Source organism: Sesamum indicum, linkage group LG7, assembly GCF_026168435.1.
Source record: "Sesamum indicum cultivar Baizhima isolate 11 linkage group LG7, ASM2616843v1, whole genome shotgun sequence".
Lineage (NCBI taxonomy): Eukaryota > Viridiplantae > Streptophyta > Magnoliopsida > Lamiales > Pedaliaceae > Sesamum > Sesamum indicum.
The window spans coordinates 7410974-7431509 of record NC_142663.1 but is presented as its reverse complement, the minus strand read 5'-3'; the positions used below and the strand labels follow the sequence as shown (position 1 = coordinate 7431509).

Sequence of the window (20536 nt, the reverse complement as noted above, 5' to 3'; positions counted from 1 at the left end):
ATATTTGGCTAGCAAAATCTCCAACACCAAATCTGAAAATGTTGTATAACAAATAGCAACATGCGAATCTTAGAAATTTCAATATTCTAAGTGCATAAAAATATCCAAACAGTTCTTATGAATGATACATACTAAAGTTGTATTCAGACTGAATCAGATTCAAAGATGGAAAACACTGTAGAAAAGATGATCGGATATGATTCGGGTGTTAAATTCATTTTGACCCCATCTGATACAGAAAAATGTTAGAAAGTCTCTTATGAAAATTTAAATATTAAAAAAAAATCACTCTTATATTATAAACAATGAATCACATAGCCCCTGGTTAATTTGGACCTATTTTTTCAAAAACAATGATTAAAATGCCCCTCCTAGTCAACGTAGGCCTGTAAAAATATACCTATAATATATAAAATTATTTATAAAAAAATTTATATAGAAAAAATATATCTATTAAAACATACCTACAAAATTATTTATATTAAATTTTATATGAAAAATATTTTTATATGAAAAAATAATGAGAGGGATAGTAGGAAATCCACAACATCATATATTTACACCTTGTGTGGATCATGCATTAGTTGGAAATCCCAACTACAACATATTGTTGCACTATCAACAACTGAAGCCGAATATATCGCTACTACCGAAGCTTTCAAAGAAGCTATCTGGCTTGAAGGTCTTGTAAAAGAAATTGGTTTTCTTAAAAATCGTCTTACTATTTTTTCCGACAGTCAATCTTCTATTCAACTGTGCAAAAACCCCGTTTTTCACGATAGGACTAAGCACATTGACGTAAGATTTCATTTTATTCGTGACATTGTGAGTAAGGAGGTCATCAAATTAGAAAAGGTAAGATCTGAAGACAATCCAGCTAATATGGGCACCAAGTGTCTTCCTGTTGAGAAATTTCATGACTGTCTAAAAATTCTAAACCTAGCCCCCGACTAACTGTGCTACTTTATCCTTGCAGGTACATTGGGGTGAAACCCCTTAAGGCTATGATGATAATGCCAGAACCATTAATCTCCAGACCATGTTCCTTGAAGGAGCTTTGGTCCAAGGTGGAGAATGTTGTAAGATATGGCCCAAAGCCCACGGACCGACCCACCTGGAAGCCCACGACCCTACCCATGACCCGACCCACTTCATACCCACTTATAAGTTGCCCTAACCTATCTCTCTCTCTCTGGTACTGTCTTTCATTTCTTCTTGCGCCGCTGATTCTTTCTCCTTCTCTTCGGAAATCCGCCTGATTCCTTTCCATCTTCTCACCAACGGAAATGCTGACTTTCCTTCACCAATACAATGGTGATAGGAAAGTCACCTTGGCTTACCTTCTAGGGCTCTTCTCTAGTCCCTATTTAAAGGGGTATCTCCTCCCTTTGTGTGACACCCCGGCGAAAAACAGTGAAATACCTCCTTGTGTTATACTCTTTGTGAAATTGCTGAGAAACAGTCTTTGTGACCGACGTGAGATAACAAACCGAGTGTTTTGGAGTGTGGTCGTGATCTCTGGTTAAGTGGTGTTGCCGTGGGTCGGCGACGTGCGGGAACGGTACTCATAGTGACCGATTTTCCCTTTACTTGGTTCTGGCAGGTTTCTGAGCCGATTCATTTAAACTGTTTTCTGCTATTTTACCTTACTGATTATTCATTCATTAATCTGTAATTTTTGGCCTGTAACTATTAAGGAGTTGTGTACTCCAAAATCTTTGTAATAGTTGTTAGGATTATTTCTGATATCCACTTTACAAATATATTTATCATGTGATTGATATACAATTCAGATAAATCGATCAATCACATGTAAATACGTCATACTTATTTGTGTGACTAATTAGATTTGACAAGACCTGATCCTAATAGAATTTTGGTATCATCAGCAGGTTGAGATTATTCTCCGGCCTAGATGCTTTTTTGCAAACTTAACAAGGTTGCAGATTTCGTTTTCGTCGATGATTCCATTGTGGTTCTTGTCGGCCAGCTTTAGGCCGTGCTTGGCCTTCCACGTGGTGAACCACTGCCCGTTGGCTCGGATAGCCGCTCGGAGCTCTTCCACTGAAATCTTCCCATCTTTATCGGAGTCGAATTGCATCAACCATTTGATGAATTCTTGGACAGACATTTCTACTTTATCGCTTGGTGCACGGGAAGCGAACATAGCCATCTCTTATTAAGTGTGTGATTGTTGTTTGCTTTGTTGTGAGGAGGAGTACTATGGAGGGCGATCAATTTATAGTGGCTCGTAGTTCGTTGTCAATCTTCACTTTCTAGTGGAATCAGTCTTATGTGGGGTCTCTCAGAATTTTCTTGTTTTATCGAGTTTTTATGTTGTAAATTATATCTTTGATAGCATAATTTAGACTAAGTATGTTTTCTGTCCTATTATTTATAGAATTTCGAAACTAATCTCAAAACTTACAAAAAAGTCTCTGTTATCCCAAAAGTTACAAGCCTCAAGGAGAAGCTCAACACGAAAGAAGCCCAAGAAAGATCTAAGTGTTGGAAAATTGGCCCAGGACCAAATTTAGTAGGCCCAAGCCCACAACCTCAACCCACCACTTGGAAGGTTTGACCCGATCCACCCATTACCCAACCCTATTCTCATTTTTAGATGACTGAAACTCTTCGACTTCTTATTCTTTTTTCTTGGCCGAATTTATTCACCCTCGTATTCTTCCCTCTTTCTCGATTTTTTACGCCATCATCAATGGCTTCTCCTATTTATTCGCTACTTTTGGGAAGAAAAATAAAAGAGAGAAATAAGTGAGGAAAAAATAAAAGAGATAGGTAAACGTGAGTGGTTTGATGGTGCCTTAGTGGCCTTGTGTGTGCCTTGGTGGCGTGAGTTAGTCTTGGTGACTGTCGTTCCTTGGTGGGTTTGAGCAACCGCTGGTTGGGTTGCCGGTCTTTATGGCTATGGGATTCCCCAACAGATCCGACTCCCTGAGCCGAAATTATTTATCGTTGTTTTTTTCTCACTGTTCCTATTAATTATAATCATTGTTATATTGGTTTGTATTCAGTTGTAATAATTGTATTTCTTTGTGGCTCACTATGGGGATAAACTCCCAGCACTAAGGTTACAAATAACCCAAGGGAAAGATCCTAGCCTTCAACCCCAGGAGGAAGTTCGTAAAGTAAGAAGGCTTAAGGAAGCTTGCAGGGACCCTGGGGCATGCGTGGCTAGCCACGACAACACCTAGGGAACTTAACTGATATGTGGTCAAATTTCAATCAGACAACTTGGAGGAGTAGCTTTCTCCCTGTCACCGGGATGTCTGAAGATATAGGGAGGTTGTTTTCAAACCAACCCCCCCCCCCCTCACCCCAATGCGGGTGGCCTTGTTCAAAGAGGGAGTCTTATTTGTCGGGGGATAATTAAGTTCTCCTAAACAGCCAGGAATCTTAGCCTAAGGAAGAGACATTGGAGTCTTTAATAAGGAGACTGAGCTCATCTAGTTGGGAGGAGGAGGCTATAAAAAGGTTTCTTCTCCCAAGAGTAAAAGGTAACACTTTTTTCAACACTTACATGCACAAGACCACTATTGCTTATAGCATTCTATCACTAATTTATTACTCACTACTATGTCTTTTATTATTTTCAATTACTATTATTTCTACCATCATCTACTGACTTGTATATGAGTGCTATTCGTCCTTGGTTCAAAAGTTCACTAGTCCAGTCGGACCTACACATCACCATCGCCACCGCCACCAGCACAATCAAACCCAGCTATGGAGGACCACATCGGCCAGCTCGAGATGATGATGGCCGACATGATGACCACATGAGAGAGATGTAGGTCAGCTCCTCGTCATAGTCGACCGCCTCCACTAGTGCCCTAACAGTGTCTTCGATAGATCCCAGGCCCCAAAACGTGGACGATATGGACATTGCTGACTAGGAGGATTTAGATTAGGTTTTAATTTTTTTTAATTTTATAATTGGACAACATTTTATATTATATAATATTTTTTTCTTAATTATTCATATTTCATAATATTTATTACATTCCATTATTTCATATTTATTCAATTAATTAAATTTATAAATATAATTAATTAAAAAATTATTAGATTAATTATATATTAAAATTTATAAAAATTTTATTATAAATAAAAAGTTAGGAACGATTTTAGTAACTGTAAAGAAAATATTGCAAATCTAAACAAATGATCGTTTCTAATACCATTGTTAAAACGGTTCTAAATATGTGTTCCTAAATTATATTAACGGTTCCTAATACCATTGCTAAAACTATTTTAAATACGTGTTCCTAAATAAGGATGATCACTCCTAATACCATTGCTAATACAGTTTTAAGTATATGATCCTAAATAAGAACAATCGTTCTTAATATCACTGCTAAAATAGTTTAAATATGTGTCCCTAAATAAAATTGACTGTTCCTAAAACAGTTACAGAAGATTGTTTTAATTAAAAATTTGATCGTGCCTAATACTATTGCAAAGATGACAAACAAATCATTTCAATGACCATTCCTAAATATATCATCAATACAAATAAATATAATTTCAAAATTCAGACATGAGTATAAACCATTCCAAAAAAATAACCCAAAATAAATAATATAATTGTTCCAAATATCATCCAATCCGTTCCAATTAAAAGAAAAAAAAAGAAATTTTTTTTACACAAATTCAATATTAAGAATAGTCAGCAACAATGTGTTATAATGGTCGTGCCAAATTGGAGCAGTCCTTCATTAACCGTTTCTAAAAGAATTTGTAACACCGTCTATAAGGACGGAAGGTGAACCGTTCCAAAATTCAGTTCAAATAAATTCTTCAAACCTTCCCAAAGGAAGAAAAAAAAAACGTTCTTAAACCCGCCCAATATCCCGCTTTTGTTTTTTTGTGTGTATGTAGTGTAACAATCAAGAAAGATCAATATTATGTACCATAGGCCACCAACACCCTTCACAATTTTAAGTAGATTAAAATATAAAAACATACATAGTAATTCAATAAGGAAACACTTAATCCAACAAAGGTCAAGGGTCTATTATATACATATTAAATATATTATTAAGAAATCAAATCAAATTTAATTGCATCCTTGATCAATATTTGATAATTAGTATGTACTAGGTGCATAAACACAACTTAACTGTTAGTATATAGCAAAAACAAAAATTCACAATTATGACACTTATTAGTATTTAATGTTAGCAAAAAGTTAAAAAAATAAAATATCATAAGAAACTACATTTAATCATTCATATAAATTCAAACCTAATGAAAAATTCCTTTCAAATTATTCGTGTATGTCCGTTAAGGTTGCACAAGAGCTGGATCCTTTCAACAAAATCATTATCAATAGATTCAATAAATATTTAAAAGCATGATTAAGAGAGAACAAAGATAAAAAACAAAAAGACATAATAGAAATAGAAGGCGGTAAGAGAGAAGAGGAAAAGGGTGAAAAGATGTGGGAGGAAAAAATAAATGAAAAATTAGAGTAATCGTAAAATGAGCTTATCTTTGATATTGAACTCATAATGAGCATTCCATTGTTTTTGCATGAATGATTCACATGAAATCATATAACTCAAAATACTGATCTTTCATGTCTCGCATGCAACTTTTGACACCTTATATTTCCGTACTACTGTCACACTCATCCTATTGCAATCTTGACTTAAGCATCAAAAAGTTATAACTAGGCTCTTGCCAATGTAATTTTTACAATTTCTTACCTTGCAGGTTACATTTTAGTGAGTCGATCACAATTACATTATGAATTTCAATCATCAACCGTTAATATACCAATTATTGATATAAAAAATTTATAATTAAATAATCTATTATTACAATAGACCAATTACAACTATTAAAATAAATTAATTACCCACACATTAAAGTAAAAAAACACATTATAGTCCTGATGTCTCAATTTCACTAACTGAATTAGGTGTTATTAACCCAAGTTTCTTTCTATTAAATGAGTTAGAGTTCGATAATTTTGCGATTGAGCTAGCATGTATATAACACCAGACAATCTTGAGTAGTTTAATTTATACTAGTAAGTGTAGCTCATTCTATGTATGCACCTTTTAAAAATAAAATAAAATAGAATATTTATATAAATTGTATATTTAGTTTTTGTAGTTTAAAAAAGTACCTAAAAATATATATTAGGATAATAAATTAATATAAATATTTTGACTTATAAAATAAAATTGACAAATAAAAGATAATAAATAATGTAGGAAAATTGCATAAAAGAAAATAATCACCAAATGGTTATGAAAAATAATGATAAATGGAGAAGTTAAGAAATAATTAGTTAATATAATTTTTTTTAAATAAAATGGCATATCGAAATTAAGTGAGACACCAAAAACGTACTCCCACTTTATATATACAAGTGTATATGGCACACTAATATGTGTGTGCATAATAGATTTTATAAAAGTATTATAATTTTAAAAATATATTAATTAATTAAATGAAAAATGCTAGAAAAATATAAGAAAGTTATGAAAATTTATTGGAAAAATTAGAGAAGACAAAGAAATGTGAAATTTTTTTATTTTTAAATAGGAATATGGAAGTTGAGAATAGAAAAAATGGGAAGTTGAAGAGAGAGGGAATGAGAGGAAAAAATAAAGGTTAATAAACTAATTAAAATAAATTGACATAGTAAATAATTGAAGACACCAAATAGATGCTCTTCAATTATACTAGTCGCCATGACACGTTTTTTCTACGTGCATATAATAAATAATATTTTATATTTTACCATATATATTATGAATAAGAAAAAATATATATAAGTCAACAAATCACGGTGAATTATCCAAAAAAGAAAGAAAAAGAAAAAAAGCAACAAAAAAAATTTAGGGGTATTATCGGTATATAAATCGATGTCGTGGTGTCATATTAGTATAGATATAAAGCCTACAAAAAATACTACAAAAAGAAGAAAGAGATAGTGGAATCCAAATGAATGCAAGGCCCGAGAGACCTCAGCAAGATCGGAAGCCAAATCTAAGTAAGAGCACAGACAGGGGGTGTCCCTAAGGAGTCAAGCAAGGGTGCCCTTAGGGAGTCGGGTGGGAGGTGCCCTAAGGAGTCAGGCAGAGGACACTCCTAGAGAATCCAAATGGCAAATCCACATAGGACTACCTGTTCCACATCACTCAGAGACCTGTAGGCGCGGACAAGTTTCAGCAAGTAAAACTAGGTCATATGACAGTAGGAACAAACGGGCTGGAGACATCCCTATCCCTAAGGTAGCTGCTTGTCCCTAGATAAAATACCCCTCCCATGGATAGCCTATCACGTGCACAACATGTGCACTTTTCTAACTAATGTATATTTTGGGCCAGAATTATCCTCAAATCACTAAGATTGTGTTTGGATTCGGATTTTGGCCCATTCCCGAGATGGGCCAAAATAACAACAATGTTTGGTTTTAGTTTTTACACCTTGATTGAGTGTAAAAACAGAAATTGGCCGACTAACCTTTTTTTTTTTTTTTTAATTTTATAGACACATAGCCCATAACAGAAATCTGTTGTTTTTTAAAATATAAAATTGCAGCTCCTCTTCTTAGTCGTCTTCAACCTTCTCTCCCCATCTTAAGAACTCCGTCGATCGAACCAACCACAACCCCAGCGCTGCCATCATCAGCGTCAAACCCACTACGGCGTAGTTAAATGAACTCCATCGACAGCACAGCCCCAGTGTCGCTATCACCCGCGTCCTCCCACCTCGACGGTGTTACGATGACCAAGCCACAAACTCCGCTGGAGTCCGCCGCCACTAGCCGTTCACATCAAAGGTGTAGGGCCAGCTGTTGGAATTGGTATCTCATGCGCCACCTAGTCCTCGTTCCACACACCGCGTCAATCAAACGAAAAGGCAAATTTGAGTTTGTTAAGTTTGCTGAAAATTTCTTGTTATTTTACTTTAATTGCATGATTTCTTCCATTCAATTTTTGAATTTTGAATTTTCTGAAGATTTGAGAGTTGGGTTTGGATGAATTATACTAAAAAGTATGTACGGTTTAACAGTAGTTGCCTTAAATTATTGTTTGCGATGATTCCTGATTTCTCTGATCTTTCACATGTGCACAATGTTTCTTCTTTAAATTATTGTCAGATTTTCACTTTTTTCTGTTGTTCTTGTTTATTCACACATTGCACAGTGGTTCAATATTGTATTTACAATAATCTGCAAACAGTTGTCTATCTATATATACTATATATAGTGTGATATAAACACTAAATTGAAGCTTTCATAGTTCATATTTCTAAATCAATGCGTTATAAGATTCAGATCCCATTTTATAAGATTTTGAAGCTGCCAGTAAAGGCGAAACCTCAGTACCTTTCCCCGATGAGTAAAACTGAATGCCTATATTTGTATTCAAGGATGTGTTGTTATTGCCTTCATAACAATCTGATGTCTGTGATCTGTAGTGATGATTTATGTATAATGCAGTTATCACTTGGTTAAGTTACTTTCTATGTTAGTTCTATCTTGTGACATTTTTCAATTACTGTAGGTGTTGAACATATTTACTGTTTATGATAGTAGATATTCTTCATTTCTTTTTGTCTGTGTGATTAATCGGGAAATTGGTTGTGGAGTGCGTCCAATATTTTCCTGTCGATATATCTTTAAATTGAGTACTGGATTGTTTAGGTAACTATCATCTCTAACACTCTTGTGGCAAGCAATTGCCCACCTTTCTCAATATCTGTGTAACTCATACAAAGAGGTATTTTTAGTGCTATCGGAGGATTGAATTAGGGAGAAGTACAATGAAATTAAAGTGACTAGGCACCATGATTTCAGAATTTTGTAGTTATATGAGCTTAAGTTTGTATCAAATAATCTCTGTGTGCCCTTTAAGGTGCCCTTGTACAGGATAGATCATTATGAGAGGAACTTGCAGAGTATGATGATTGATGGTCCTGAACATAAACAAAATGATCAAAAGAGCAAGTCTTAAATAAAAATAGAACTCCAAGAATGTTATGACACTACCAGATGAATCCCATGGGAGAAGATGCGGAAAAGCTCACGTTAAATGTTAATGTTATCTAACTGGCTAGTCACTTTTATAGCACAGTGATGATTGCTCTCAATTTGCTTACATTGAACTTGTAGAAACTTTCTTAATGTATCATTTTGGGATAAATAAAGATTCGATATCCTGAAATTATATGCCGGTAGTTATGTGAGTCTCTCATTGTGAATAATTGATCAGATTTGTTATTTATTTTTGCTGGCATCCTGACATATCAGCTTGTGATTGAAATAAGCAATACACCATCAGAACGTTTCATGCTTGATGAACAAATTACCTAAAATGGTCTTAGGCATGTGAATTCATTATTCCACTATGTAGGTGCATGTTTGATACTATATAAGCTATTTTTCAATAAAGAGGTAAAAAATTTTCTTGTCAGTTTGAAGCCCTCAATTTGCTCCTTGTGGATCTCTTCCTATAAGTCTTCATGTATATGCTTATAATCCAACATCAAGGTGTTAGGTCTCCTACTAATAAATTATTATAATTGGTGAATATCAATATTTTTTATATAACAAAAATGTAGCTTGACTCTTAAATGTGAAATTTTAAAACAATGTTAGTCAATTTGTGCATTTGTACTAGGAAGGTGATATAAAAACTCCGTTTCTATTTAATATTAAGTGTTGTTTTTAATATATAATAGGTATTGATTGAATATAATAGTACAGGGGCATTTTTTACATGATTTTTACCTATACTATATATAATTGAAAAGCGGTAAATTGGCGTTTCAATTGTTTTGATATGCTAATTTTAATATTTATTTGAATAATTTATTTATTTATTAAATTTAGGTTTCTTTATATTATTTTTATTCAAATTTTCTTAAACAAATTTGTTTTAAGAAAATTTGAATAAAAAAAAACAAAGAAGTCTATTTTGTACTCTATCTCTTATTTTATCCTTAGGAACTATCAGATGAAATAGAATGCTTAGAAGAGATATAATAAAATTCTTTGATTGGCTCTTTCCATAAGCAAAGGAATGATCCATTTTTTATTTGACTGATGAGGCCAAAACACAATTAATTTAATATAACAAATATATATATAATTCTAAACTAAATCTAACGTAAATAAATACTAAATAATAGAATTAATAACCTAATAAATAAACGGTGCCTTCTTTTATTCGAAACGCCTCGTGATTTTCAACCAATTATGTGCTTCAAATTTTCACTCATTTACTATCTTTCAATAGTTATTTCTTTTTATTTTTAATTTTCATTCATTTTTTCTCACTATATTTTTTATAGTTTTAAGAATTAACTTATTATTTTATATATACTTTATTAAATAATAAAAAAGTATAAATATTGTACTTTAATAGAAATAATAATACATGATTTTATGTTCTACTAACTCATTAGCGAGATAATGATTGTCTGTTTATAATTTCAACCCTTTGTGAAGTGCGGCAGTTTTTTTCCTTATGGATATATGGAAATTAACAGCCTTATATGTTATGAGTAAAAATATTTTAATTGTTCTGTATTTAACTAATCAATGCTAGTTGATTCTACTTTGATTATTTAGATATTTTGGACTCAATACAATTTTCTATTTGAACGAAATATTTTTCAAATAATGCAAAATTTTGGGCATTGTATCATTACTGCATGTGTAATGCAAAGTATATATTTATTTGATTTATCAATTAAATATTTTCACCGCGAATATAAAGGCAGACGGAATCATTTTCAACATAATACTGTAGTGCATGTAATTATTTATTCAATTTTTACTTATTATTTAATATAAATAAATAAACTCCACACCAAAGCAAATGAGATATAGTGAATTTTTCTAAATTTTCTATATAATGTATATTATATATTATTTAATATATATGCTATATGTTAAATCTAAGCAACAATTATATATAAAAATAATTTTTAACTTTCAAAAACATTGATATTAAAAATATTTACTATCAATGCTACTGAATAAAAATATGTAAAAATTTTCTACCTTAATAAATTACTTAGTTTTGTATACTGAGGATAATACACGAGTAGTATATACGAAATTCATATTTTTCATTACTTCAATTATCAATTATAATTAATAAATCCGAATATAAAGTCTAACGAATGTATTTTCATCACATTACTATACTTCAATTTACTATATATTAATTACATAATTTTTCAACTTACACTATTTAAATATTTCGAACTCAAAATTGTTAATACTTTTGTGAAATATTTGAGAAATTTAAAAATTGAGTACAATATACCAATAATACATACTTAATTAAAAATACTTATTATTCAAATGTTTATATATTCTATTTTTTCAGTCCAAATATAAAGTGTAATAAGATCATTTTGGAGGAGAATACTACAGTGCAGTTAACTATTCATTAAATTTGTAATTATTATTTAAAATTTAACAAAGAAAATTATTTAATTTAAATATATGTACAATATTTCACTAACAAACAAAATACTATATACATACACAATTATATTAATAAATATATATAAAAAAAGACATGATTTGACAATCAACAGTAACCTGTCTTCTATATCCCAACATCAAACATACACTACTTATTTTAAACTATTTATATTATATCAAAACACAAATTCAAACATACCGTCTATCTCAAACACACACTTATTTATCTCTATTTTTCTCTCTCTATCTCCAAAACACCCAAATTACAAATCCAAATAATTGTCAAATTTATTTCAACAAAACCAAAATTACCACCTCACGACACTAAAATTACATTTTTCTCTTATAAACTAAATGCTTTCCTTTAAAAATTTCGTTAAAAAAATTGTTTATGAGTAAACACTAATTTGAAGAGATATACTAAAAAGAGAAAAAAGTGTTAGTCGTGTGCCAACATGAACCATAATGGCACAAACATAAGAGATCATTACACTTTTTTCCTATTTGACTTTATTCAAACTATTCTCAATGTATAAATTCGGGACCATTCTTGTAATAATATGTGGCTAATATGCTAGCAACAAATTATTTAAAATACATATTAAGTAATGCAAATTAGCAATGAATGTTTTATTTGCTAATTAGCTCGACGTTAATTTTAGCATCAAATTTTTTTCACAATTATTGAACTATTTTCTTGTAGTATAGCTCCGAACGTGTTGCCCAAGCACCTATTTTCCGGCATTTTTTTAGTGTTCTTCCGAATGTGGGGATCACAAATCCAATGTTTTTAAAGTATGCGGGACCTAATTTATTGTTTCCATAAAACTTGGGATTAGAAGTGTAACGTACACTCCCAAACAAAGGAAAGAAAAGTGCAATTTTTTTTCCGTAAGTTTGTCATTAGACAATTATCAATACATTTATAATGGTAATATAGTAACTTATTGTCACTGCGTCGTCACTAAATGTGTGTTAGCATTAGATGCTTTTAGTGACAATTTTATGAACTTGTTATTATTATTTTTTTTTTCTAATTCTTGCTAATGATAACAACTTTTATAAAATTATTCAGTACAAAACTATAAAACTCGTTATTATAAAAAAAAAGTATAAATTATTGCCCCTTGTGCATATAACTAACAACAATATTATATACTTTTTGGTAATTTGTTTGTATAAACTTTGTCTTAAATATACTTTTTATTATATTATAAATACTAAACTTATATCTATCCTTAACATTACATTAAATTTCGTATGTTGCTAATTCTTTAAGCTATTACATTGACGATCATCATTATAATTACTTTTATTCAGATTCAAATACGTACTTTATAAATTCAGAAGCTATTTTCTCAATTATTTTTTCGAAATTGAGAAGACATTCTTATCCCCTAAAGATATGTATCCTTATCCAAAGAAAATATTTCTGTCCGCCCCAAGGATTGCGGGACCCAACCACCAGGAGTTAACTCCGGGGGATTCGCCTTATTCAACCGGATGACGGGTTATCTATAAATAACAAGCTCCCCCGACAACTGTAATTTTTAAATTGAAGTTTTATACTTTTGAACTTCAATTTCAATATCACATTTGTACACAAAAAAGAGGAATTCAGTGCACATGGTCTTGATGACTCAGTGTAAAAAGTTGATAATCATATCCAATCATTTTCTTTCCCGGATCGGATTCTATCTAAAAAAGACTGTTGTTGGAAAAATACAGTGTATATTATTTTTGGAAAGATTCGTTAGTTAGAAGTTCAGACAGTGATAAGAATATTGAGAAACGTACTGCATTTAGTTCAGTGGAAACTATGTTCTAAACGTAATTCGATCACCACCCAATTAAGAGGGTGTTGGACTAAATTTTTTTAAAATATTTTATAAGATGTTCGATTCTATTTTAAAAATAAGCTCTTAAAGGATTTAGATAAAATAAGATGTTAAAATTTATAAAATTTGGCATAATAAGATCTTTAATTGATAAAATAGTTAAAATGGATATGATACATACAATTAGAATGAAATAAGTTGTTATGTCTTAATATATTTTGTTTTTAAAAAACTCTAAAACGGTTTTATAAATAGTACACTCTAGTTTAATCCCAAATAAAAATTTAATAGATAATCTTTTTTATGATAACAAAAAACTGACGAATTATTACCTAAATTTTTTAATAAAAAAATTATATATATATATACACACATTTGTGCTAGTTGAATATTAATATAGATATATATTGATATTTTCTTTATTAATGCAATGACCATTTCAGTAGTATAATTTATAATGTCTTGAATTTATATTTATCAATAAATACAATATTAATACCAATTTTATTTTATTTAACTACAATAATTTTATTATTAAATAATAAAGTATTTTCTCTTTTTCGAATGTTAGAAAATTTAAATCGTACAGAGAGAAAGAGAGAGAGGGTGAGGAGAGAGTGTGTGAGAGAAAGAGTGTGTGTGTGCGTGAATGTATGAATGAATTATGAGGATATTTTTGTCTTATGACATATTAATTTTATATTGATTATAAGATTTTATAGAAAAAAAAAAGTTAGAAAAGTTGATTGTTCTTTAAAGAGCTTATAAGATCTCAAAATAAGATATTTTGGATCTTATAAGCTCTTTAAAGAAAAAACAGTCAAAGAAATATTTAGAGTGTATAAGCTCTCAAACATCTTATAAGATATTTTTAGGAGCTTATAAGTTTAGCCAAACACCCTCTAAATTACACATACGGACACCAAAATTGGCATGTCTAACAAGAGAAACTATAATTCAGACTCGGTTTGATGGGATCTGAATTAATTATATAATAAGTATTATAGTATACTTGTTGTGTGATTGAAGTCGATTCATAAAAAATGACCAATCATATAACAAATGTATTACACTTTTTTATAACTAAATTTGATTTGAGAAAGAATTTTAAGGTCTAACTGCCACAATGCAACTACTTAAAACTTGTCACTCAAAATGGTTCTATGAGTTAGTGTTCATGGATGCAGAAAAATTTTGTCTGATGGGTTGGTTTTCTCATATATATATATATATATATATATATATATATATAAAGAGACGAAATCTTTCACGAGTATATAAAAAAAATTATGATACGAATAAAGAGAAAAAAGAAAGTTGTGAAAAGAAATTACGATGAGCCCTCCTAAAATTTAATATAATAACAAGTAACCCTTTGTTGTTAAAAAAATTACTACTGTTTTCTTATTTTAACGGTTGTCCGATTTGTAGCCCAATATGCTAGTTTTCATTAGGATTGCATCCAATTTTTTTTTTGTGAACTGACAAAAATGCCCGTGGACTATGTGTTTATAATCTTAGTTATTATAATTATATAATGGCAAAGCGGACATTTTCAAACTTCCGTCCAACGATCCAAGAATTACACAAGCTTATCAAACATCAAGGGTTTATCTTTTAAAGAAATATTGATCTAGCTGGGAAAAAAAACAAGAAGAAAGAAAGAAAGAGACTAATAAAAATGTTAAGTGACAATTTATCCTCATATGAAATTTCAATTGTTAACAAAATAATAATAATAAGAAGTACATAGTTGAGACATTTTGTATTTTGGGCTTCCTGGGCCAATAGTAAGAGAAGCCCATTCATCGATGGAAAATAATACAAGTAGCCCAGTCCAAACAAGATTTTGGGCCTTTTGGCCCATTAGGAAGATAAGCCCACTTAAAAGTAGTAGCATCGGCCCAAGTCCAAACAATATTATAACACTCAAAAAGTAACTCTCATCGTAAGCAGGCAACAATGGAGTCCTCTTCTGCAAAACCCTCGGTGGGCCCACCTCCCAACCCCCTCCTATCACTATCCACTTTCATCCACCGGCTCGGCTCTCAACTTGCAACTCGGCTCGATGACACCAAGCGGCTCGCCGCAGCTGCGTTCCCGGCTTTCCTACCTCCGGCGCCGCCTCACTCGTTGCCCTTTGCCTCGGTGTCGCAGCGTCAGGGAAAGCAAACCGCCGCCTCGGAAACGTCGCTCAATTCCGAGCATGTTGCGAGAAGGTTAGTTGGAACTTCGGTTTATACTGTAAGCAACACAAATAATGAGTTCGTGCTGGTATCTGACCCCGAGGGGGTGAAGTCCATTGGGTTGCTTTGCTTCCGCAAAGAAGATGCCGAAGCTTTTCTTGCTCAGGTAGTGTACTCAGAATGACTAATGTATATTTATGTGTATGAGGATTTTTTTTATGCATTCCTGGAGTAGTCGTGTCTTATATTAGTGTTTTTAGAATTTGTGCTGCATAATTTAGTGATACAGGATGATTATTAGAAGATGTAATTGGGATTGCTAGAGTCGAATTGTGTATGCTTTTGTTTGCTATAATGATTACGATATGTTTATTTTTTAACTCCGTTTTAGGTGAAGTCAAGAAGAGGAGAATTGAGAGGTGGGGCAAAAGTGGTGCCAATTACGCTTGACCAGGTGAGTGTTTCGTGGGATTCTTCTTTCAGGGACACTAATTCTGAAGTTCTTGATTCGGGAGTTCTAATGCTGCTTGGTGACTGAGGAAGTATGCAAAGTTGTGTGGAACTCACTTGAAACTTGAGAGAGATACAATCATGGTGCGGAATTAAATTAATGATCTCTCAGATCACTTGGTGTGACTATTATAGGTCTAAATGGTGTGCTGAAACCTTTGAAATATTTGTTATTTTAATCATGTAGAGACTCTATTTGGGAAACTCTAAAAATTGTGTTGGAGAAATTTCTTTGGAAGCTTGAGATTAAATGTCTTTGACTTACTAAGAGGATTAAACAAATTATAAGCAGTGGCGGGGTGCTACTGTAGGATTTTTGGTCCTAGTGTGAGTTCAAAATGTTGTCTTTCACAAGCTAATTATGTTCTTCGTTCCCTTTTTCTGTGGGAAGCTTGCCTATTCATGCTTGATTGAGTTTCTCTAGTTAACAAATTATTTACTGCAACTTTCACTTTGTAAAGGTGAAGCATATGCATTACATGTGGTTTTTTTGCATGTTTAAACTATTTGGGATTAGATTAATAATTTTATGTTTACTGAGGCTTTTTAAATTTATTTTACAAATTAAAAGTTTTGCCCTTCAATGATCGTTGTTAAGCATTAGTTCCCTCTAATCTTGCAGGTTTATATGTTGAAAGTTGAAGGAATTGCATTTCGGTTCTTACCTGATCCTGTTCAAATAAAGAATGCATTGGAGGTTGGTATTTATTAGACTATATTTGAAGTTGCTTGCATGTACATGGGCTTGTAAACCTATCTTACTTTTTTGTTAAGAGCAAAAGAACCTATAATTTTTAGAAGAGGTCCTTATATCAGTTGTCCGAACAATTAAAGATGGGGTCATGTCAAGCTTTTAACTGGCAGGATCATGTAACTTAAGTTTGGGGAGGAGGTTGAGTTCTAATATATAAATAATATTACTCACTCTTTTTTCTTATTTATGGTGTATTAAACGTGGCTCCTCTTTTTCGTATTTAGGGTATTTAGAAACGTAGTTCTCAGTGAAAAAGAATTAGTTTTTTTATAGTACAAGACTACAAAGTGAAGACAAAGAAAGAAATTTCAGTGAGCAGTAACATTGAATATTCTTTTTTTTTTTTTTTTTTTTGTCAATATCTGAAAAACAAGAAAAGATGAACAATGAAGGCGATAGAAGAAAGAATGTGACAAAGAGAGAAATCAAGTGTATCTAAGAAAGTAGAAGAAAAGAAAAGCTAGATGAGAAAAGGAAAAAACAGGGAAGACAGAATTACAGATGAAGAACAGAAGATTTAATAGGAAAAGAGATGAAGGGTGTGGAGGCGGTCTTATGCAAGCACTCATTTGTATCTAATGAGTGGACCTAGTCAGTTCTGAGTAATGGTATACTAGTGGATTTGTTGAATATGTTGTTAACAATAATGAAAAATTAGTTGAAATTTGTTTTCATAAAATGATGAGGAAGAATTGCATCTGCTTATAGTTAGCCAGCAAACTGGAATATATGCTAGCATAAATTTTATTTTCTTGCAAGGTCATATAGTCTCCATTTAATAAGTTGATGTTGAAGAGTTTTTGGTAATAATACCATGCATGACTCTTTTAGTAATCTTGACTGCATGAAGCTTATTTATATTGTTCACCAGCATGACAACTACTTCTTTCTTGTATGTACATTTTTATCCAAATTGTTAACTCCTATTCTCAGTTAGACCCACAGTGGAAGCACCTAATGTGCATTAGCTCCTTTTTTAAAAGCAATCCTAGAATCTCATTCTTGCATAAGTTTATTGAGTAATGTTAATTGTGATGTTTCATTTTCTTTCTCATCATATTGGCAAATGACATGGCTCACATTCTTTATTTTTAGCTAAAAGCATCAGATATCAAGAGTGGATTTGATGGAGTTCCTGTTTTTCAGGTATGTGCTAATAAATATGTGATTATATGACCTATTCCTTTCTTCTTTTCATCTCCTACCATGCTCCTACCATGTAAGTGCTACTTTATCCTGAAATGGCAGAAATCAAGTTCATGTATCAAGAATATGATTGAATGTTTACTCCTATATCATGCAGGTTTTGCTTCATCTACAAACAACCAATTGCATTCGTCTTCTTTGCATTACTTAATGGTCCTGAAAATGACAATTTTTGTTGGAGAGAAATAGGTGAATGGTCTTAATTCTATGAACTAACTGAACTTTTGGAAGCCCATAAACTGTTGCGACTTCATAGTCTTGACCACATATTTCGTGTTCTTGATTATAAAAGAACCTGGAGTGTGCTCTATTTAACATGTGTGCGTGCATATGCACACAGAAGAGAACATTTGATGAGAGAAAATAAAAAGGTGGTGGCACGAGAAGTATGTTCATTTGTTGAGTGGTAAAATGTCAAATTTCATTTTGTGACTTTCAAAGTTCAGTTTCTGGCACTTTATTAACTTGCTTTCTGAATGTAGTATAGACTAGGGACCCTGTATTTTGATGCATTTGCCTACAATAACTGCTTGTTCTTTTAAACTTACATGGACATTTTCTGTTTGCAGTCAGACCTTCTAGTTGTGAAGAAAAAGAATAAGCGGTATTGCCCCATCTACTTCCAGAAGGTACTCTTTTTTTCTGATGCTATTACAAAAGATTATCTTGAGTGTGGATGAATTGTTTTAGAGTATCATTTGTGATCATACAGGAAGATATAGAGAAAGCACTGTCAACAGTGTCAAGGGTTTCAAGAGGAGCTGGTTTTTCTCAGCATATTATGGTATTACAACTAGTTATTCAGTTTCAGCTTTTCTTATTCTTTTTTTTAATTTCAGCATGTATAAGTAATTTGGGGCTGGAGATTTGTGGAGAAACGGCTTTTAATGACCTTGTATTTGCTAACACAAAATGTTCTTCAAGGGACACACAGAGACTTAAACTGGAGTTATATAACTGACAATATTCACCTTTTCAGAGTCTAACTACCCCAGGAGAATGTGAGACCCCTATGCCTGCATGTCATGCTTAGTCAAAATATTGATCTTGCAAAATTTTTTTTGGTTAAAACTTGACACTAGATATGGACCAGATTCTGGTAGTGTGGTCCATTTGAATTTTTGCCTTGTACAATTCTGTTCTATTCAGATGAAAACCATGTTGAAATTTGCTGTCTAAAGTTCTTTTGAGAAAATGAACTCCAAGCGTACCTCAGTTTGTCATGTGTTTAGTTAAATACTTCCATATTTAACTTGCAAAAGGTAAATTATCTACCTCTCTTTTCAACTATTCTTAATGTGTTTGTACTTTGACAGGTTGGAAGTTTGGAGGATGTCCTCAAGAAAATGGAGGTAATTGACTCAAAATTCCTAATTCATTGAAGGGTAATATGCATATAGGTAGGGAAGGGCGATATAGTCGGGGACATCTTCACTGTTCACATCTATACAGGCACACTTGTCATCACATAAGGCACACTCTTCATTGACAGTATTTTGATGCTTTATTTTGATTTTTACATGAACGAGATGTATTTTTTACTTTTGGAATTTACAGAGTATTGCAACTTTTCATTCTTATGGCAGATAAATGGAAAGAACTCAGGCTGGGAAGATTTAATTTTCATTCCACCCGGTAAAAGCCATTCTCAACACATTCAAGACGTTACAAAATTATGAAATTTTTGGACGTCAAACTCCCATTGACTGCACGGCACATGCACAAGTGAGTGCCTAGTCGCATTGTACTGCCTTATGCTCAGTCATGAAAATCGATCTGCCAAATCTTGGTCCCTTTCCCTCCGTCAACTCATGAACATACAATCTTTTTGCCCCACCCAATTAAATTGTGGATTAGCTCAAAGACTCTCTTCCAAAACAAGAAGCCAATTTAATAGTTGATTTTACAAAACTCACAAAGGCTTTTCTTTCTCCTTTTGTATTTTTGTTTTTGATGTTTCCCTTCCCTTTTCATTGTCCATGCTTGGAGCATATTATCTGATCTCTCGGAATACACAGTATTGTGTTTGTACTTTAATCAATTGATGGTCCATTATAATGTATCTCGATGGCATGATTAGCTCTTGGAATCATTGATCGCGAAACTATTGTAATATTCATACACTGCCCTTTTCTTAAAAGAATTTGTTCATTGAGAACAAGTCTGGAAAAGACGATGTGACTTATTTTATTCTTTTTCTTGATAGTTGATTCTATTCTTGAGACGAATATAACCAGACGATAAACTCAGATCAAGTACCGAAATTGTTTGAACCATAATATGTTGTTTGTATCAGCATACCCTATGCTATAGCAATCACTGTGAGTTTACAGCCACTATTGCATAAGGTAACCTATCAGTGCAGGCTCAGCAATATGGTAAGTTATCGAACATATGTGAATCACAATAACCAAACTGCTTAGACGAAAAAAGCAGTTGGCAGATATTTTAATGTAATGATGTTATTTATCGTTTCTTTCAAAAGAATCAGTTCTACATTTTGTGGCGAAAATAGTGATGGAATAATCTAATCAAACTTCTATGATTTCTTCGTTGGAAG

The 20536-nt window shown here is 32.2% G+C and overlaps 1 protein-coding gene across 1 annotated transcript; it reads left to right on the top strand.

Annotated features, from left to right (window-relative positions):
* The first annotated feature begins 15258 nt into the window (after window positions 1-15258).
* TIC22-IV (Tic22-like family protein) lies at window positions 15259-20147 on the top strand. Its single transcript, XM_011085627.3, has 8 exons — window positions 15259-15672; window positions 15898-15960; window positions 16639-16713; window positions 17866-17916; window positions 18546-18605; window positions 18689-18760; window positions 19293-19328; window positions 19563-20147. Exons 1-8 carry the CDS (start codon window positions 15283-15285, stop codon window positions 19653-19655), a joined length of 840 nt encoding a protein of 279 aa, XP_011083929.2. The 5' UTR covers window positions 15259-15282; the 3' UTR covers window positions 19656-20147.
* Window positions 20148-20536: the final 389 nt, after the last annotated feature.